The 4,486-nt window shown below is 44.8% G+C and overlaps 1 protein-coding gene across 1 annotated transcript in view; it reads left to right on the top strand.

The window, feature by feature from the left end:
- The first annotated feature begins 135 nt into the window (after positions 1–135).
- Positions 136–4,486, top strand: part of LOC126388661 (uncharacterized) — a 16,328-nt gene continuing 11,977 nt past the window's right edge. The window contains exons 1-3 of the mRNA XM_050041879.1: positions 136–462; positions 639–848; positions 1,127–1,612. Coding sequence (XP_049897836.1) covers positions 136–462; positions 639–848; positions 1,127–1,612 — 1,023 coding nt within the window. The remainder of the gene's footprint in view (positions 463–638; positions 849–1,126; positions 1,613–4,486) is intronic.

Below are 4,486 nucleotides of genomic sequence, written 5' to 3'. Positions count from 1 at the left end.
TTTTTTTACTGCGTGTTTTACATTATAACTAGTGAACATGAGGTTAGAGAGAACATGAATTTGTTACTTGTTTTGATATATTTTTTTCTTTTCTTGTAACAGGAAGGTTGCATGGTGTAGCAAAGCAGTTGCAGGATGCCTTTCCCTAGTTGCTGCCAGTTGCCTGTGCTGCCCATCGCCTCGCCCTGGCATGTAGAGATGCCTCATCTGAGGTTCCTTACATGGCTACCTTCAGTGAAGGACACACGCTGGCTGTCTCAGCACCTGGCAGTCAGCACTCTGCAAAGAAACCTCGGTGCCTTGGCGGAGGAGACAGAAATCAACAAGTGTCCAGTAGCCAAGGGTCTCTATGGATTCTGCTCCACCTACCGCTTTGTTGCTGCAGTCTATCTCCAGGCTGATGTGTTGCCACATCTTGCTCGCCTGTCCAAAGTTTTCCAGAAGGAAAATGTCAACTTCTTGGCAACCTGTCCAAAGTTTTCCAGAAGGAAAATGTCAACTTCTTGGCAATGAAAGAGCAGGTCCATTAATCTATTACTTTAACATGTTTCTCTCTTAATAAGAGAGTAGAACCAGTTAGACCATTAAAGCATGACATTTTGCATTCAAGAAAAATAATTTTTGTGACTGCCTTTTAGGTCCCAGTGACAATGGCATGCCTGAGAGCCATCAGGGATGCTGGTGATGCACAGCCCTTTGGATCATTCTTGGCCCGGCTCCACAATGACCTGGATGACCCTGCAGGATTAGGGGCCTTTGAAATCAGTCATCAAGAGGAGAGGGGAAGGAGAGGCAGAGGCCAGGTGGAGTACACCAGAGACATGCTCTGGTCCCGGTTCAGGACACAGGTAATTAAATTTATAACTAAGTTAGTGGAGTAGTTCAGTGTTGATAAGCTACCTTGAAATATTTTGAGAAATTGTATTTTCTTTTTTCTTGTCTGTCCTGTTTACTTGTCACCTTTCACCTATGTATGTTATCATTGTTATTGTGTTATTTTATTTTCATTGTATTTTGTATTACAGGGTATTTCTGGGAAGGAGACCTAACTCTTAGCTTATCTCCCTGTGTAAAGATTTCAATTAATCAAACTCAGTACTCATTTTCTTTTTTGTACCATGTTTAGGTAATGGGACCATATCTGGATGGTCTCCTGGACAGCCTGGACTGGAGATTTCAAAACCTGGGGATAATTGGAGCTTTCCATGTGCTGGGACCCAAGGCACTTAAAGAAGATGATGCTGTCGTCACTGAAGACCTCAAGACCCTGTCCAAAAAATTCCTGCAGCAGCAGCCTGAAACCACTCTGCTGCAGGAATGGTCATCCTACAAGCAGCATTTACTCACAGGAGCTTTTAAGGTAAAATGTAAGGTCCAAATTAATGGGGGAGTTCAGCAGAAAGATGATGGAGGAACCTATTTAATGACATGTCGTCCCACTGTGTTTAATGTGTTTCAGGATATGGACCAAGTAACAACAATGGAAAAACTGTCATCCCAGAATGACGAGTGGGCACTGCTGTGTCCCTCCATGAGCCAGCTGGCAGCCATTGCCCTGATGGTTCCCATCTCAAGTGTGAACTGTGAGAGGGATTTTTCAACAATGAATAGGGTAAGACATTTAATAATATATTATCAGACACAAACTATAAACAATTTTAAGATGATTAGGGTGTAGGAAATTGAGAGAAACAATCTTGGTTATGATCTGTTTTTCAGGGGGTTTTTTGGTTAAGGGGGAGAGTTTGGATTAACGTGGATACACCTTTACGACAAACCCAGATATGCTATCTGAAGACACCTAATCTCAGGTCTCTATCATGTGTGTAGGCTGTAGTCCGTCAAAATAGGAAAGAAGTAAAAGAAGAAGTATGCTGGTAAAGGATAGAACATAATGATCAAGATACAATAGTGTAGCTTTGTCTGCAGATGATGTTCATCTCTTTTTTGGAGTATGGGAGGGCATGCAAGAGCAAGCAACTGGCCGTGTTGACCAGTCTGCAGTCACCTATCCAGAAGGCAAATAGGTTTTCCACCATCACGTGCCCATTTGGTAGTCCTGTGGGCCTGTGTCCTTCCTCTACCCCTGCTGGCATTATAGATTACCACTGAGTACTGATTTCCCAGGGCCAGATTCTCTGACTTTAACTCTTAGGTTCATTAACAGTGTTAGCTTCATCAGCAGTGTTACCTTCATTATCAGTGTTAGCTTCATTAACAGTGTTAGATTCATTAGCAGTGTTAGCTTCATTAGCAGTGTTAGCTTCATTAACGCTAATCTGAGGGCAATGGCATCACATAGGGAGAAGCAGGGAATCCAGGCACCCACCACCACCAGCTGTTGCAACATCATCATACATGTCAACACCAGGAATGAGTCTGTCACTGTATTGCCTGTTTCTCACCTTAAATGCTTTCAGAGATGTGTTTTAGTGTGCTAACTAGCTGTAAAATAAGAAAGTTTGTGACCGGCCACCATGTTGGGTACAGTTAAACAGGAGTACCAAGCACTACCCACCACCTGGAACAACAGTTCAGGGAACGATTGACATAATTGACAGCTGTTTTGGAGACTCCTCGGTTGCAGTCTTATTTTAGCAAATGCCATTAGAGGCAGAAGGAGGAGGTGGGACATGATAATTTTCACAGACTATCTGTCTCATGTACTTTAAGAATATAGTGACAGTTTCAGCAAATATAAGTTATTTTTATAAAAGTTACCGTTGCTTTAATCAGCAACAATAAATTCAATCCTAATCTGTGGAAAATCAGTATTCATCAGCGGGTCGCTCTCTCCTCTCGGCTGCGGAGTGGAAATCTTCAGCAGAATCCGTTCCCTCCACACCTGGCTCCTATCTGCCTGCAGGACATGCAATGTGGGCTTCATTGATAATTTTAATTTATTCTGGGGCCGACAGTCCTTTTTAAAAAGTGACAGTTTTCATCCCAATAAGCTGGGCAGCCAAATGTTAGCTGCCAATTTACAGCACGCTGTGCAAAGCTACCCACGTGACTGACTGATAGTGTTTACCCATACACCGTCTTGCTCTCTGGTGTCATCTCTGGGTACCTCCTCCTGCCACAGCTCCCCCTATAGGCCCCAGCTGTCACTGTCCCCACCTGCTGCTGCTCTCCCCATTCAGTCTATCATCTCAGTCAGACCCCTCCGTCCCTATAACAGGTTCAACTGAACAAATGCAACCTCTCAATAAAACACGTCAAACGGTCCAATCCCAACCTCCGCCAACTCCCCCATTCCTCACAGCCAATCACACAGCAGCATTTCCTCAAACTGGCACTGCTAAACACCCGTTCACTCAACAACAAAGCACTCATCTTAAATGAATTCATTACTGACAACAACCTAGACTTCCTCTGCATCACGGAAACCTGGCACAAACATCTGGGCTATTTTTCACTCAATCAAGCCACCCCCTCCGGATACACTTACATTGACCAGCCCCGTCTCACTGGAAGAGGCGGCGGCGTGGCCTCAGTCCATAAGAGAGACCTAAAAATCACCATCATATCCACTCCCTCCTTTCAGTCGTTCGAACACATTGCTTTTAAACTCCCTGGCCCTGCTCCCCTGGTCACTACTGTTATTTACCGCCCTCCCAAGCCCAATCCATCTTTCCCCTCTGACTTCTCTGATTTTGTTACACAGCTCTCAGCCATCTCACCTTCTGTTCTTCTCCTCGGCGACTTCAACTACCACATTGACAACATTAACTGCAAAATGCCTCTGAATTTCTTGATCTACTGGACTGCCTCAATCTCACTCAACATGTCAACTTCCCCACTCACAATCATGGCCACACTTTGGACTTAGTCTGCTCTACCGGCCTCACCATCCAACAACTCTCCTGCATCAATCTCCACATCTCCGACCACTTGGCTATCATCATGGACATCCATCTCCCGACCCCCCTCCCCAAGGACAAATGCATAATATCATTCAGAAACCTCAAATCCATCTCCCCTCACGATTTCTCAGCTTCTCTTTCCAACACTCTGTCTACCTTGCCTCCCCCGCTGTTTGATGACCCCAATGAGCTTGTCAACTTCTACAACAACACTCTCTCCTCCTGTCTTGATCAACTGGCCCCCATCAAAACCAAATCTGTCTCATTCACACACTCAGCCCCCTGGTACACCCCTGAACTCCGCCAAATGAAATCCCACAAGCCTCAGCTCGAAAGACTACATAAAAAGACCGGTTTAACAGTTCATCGCCAAGCCTACACAGACCACCTAGGACAGTTCAAAGCCGCCCTCAATACTGCCCACTCTACCTACTACTCCAACCTCATTCACACCGGCTCCAATAACCAAAAGGCTCATTTTTCCACCGTAAACAAACTCCTTAATCCCAGTGACAATATTTCAAACTCATTCACCGTTGAAAAATGCAATTCCTTCCTCTCATTTTTCCAATCCAAAATTGACATCATCTACAGTTCTCTAACCACCCCCCACACCCCCC

The sequence above is a fragment of the Epinephelus moara genome, chromosome 4, assembly GCF_006386435.1.
Source record: "Epinephelus moara isolate mb chromosome 4, YSFRI_EMoa_1.0, whole genome shotgun sequence".
Taxonomy (NCBI): Eukaryota; Metazoa; Chordata; class Actinopteri; order Perciformes; family Serranidae; genus Epinephelus; species Epinephelus moara.
This window is presented reverse-complemented; position numbering and strand designations above follow the sequence as displayed.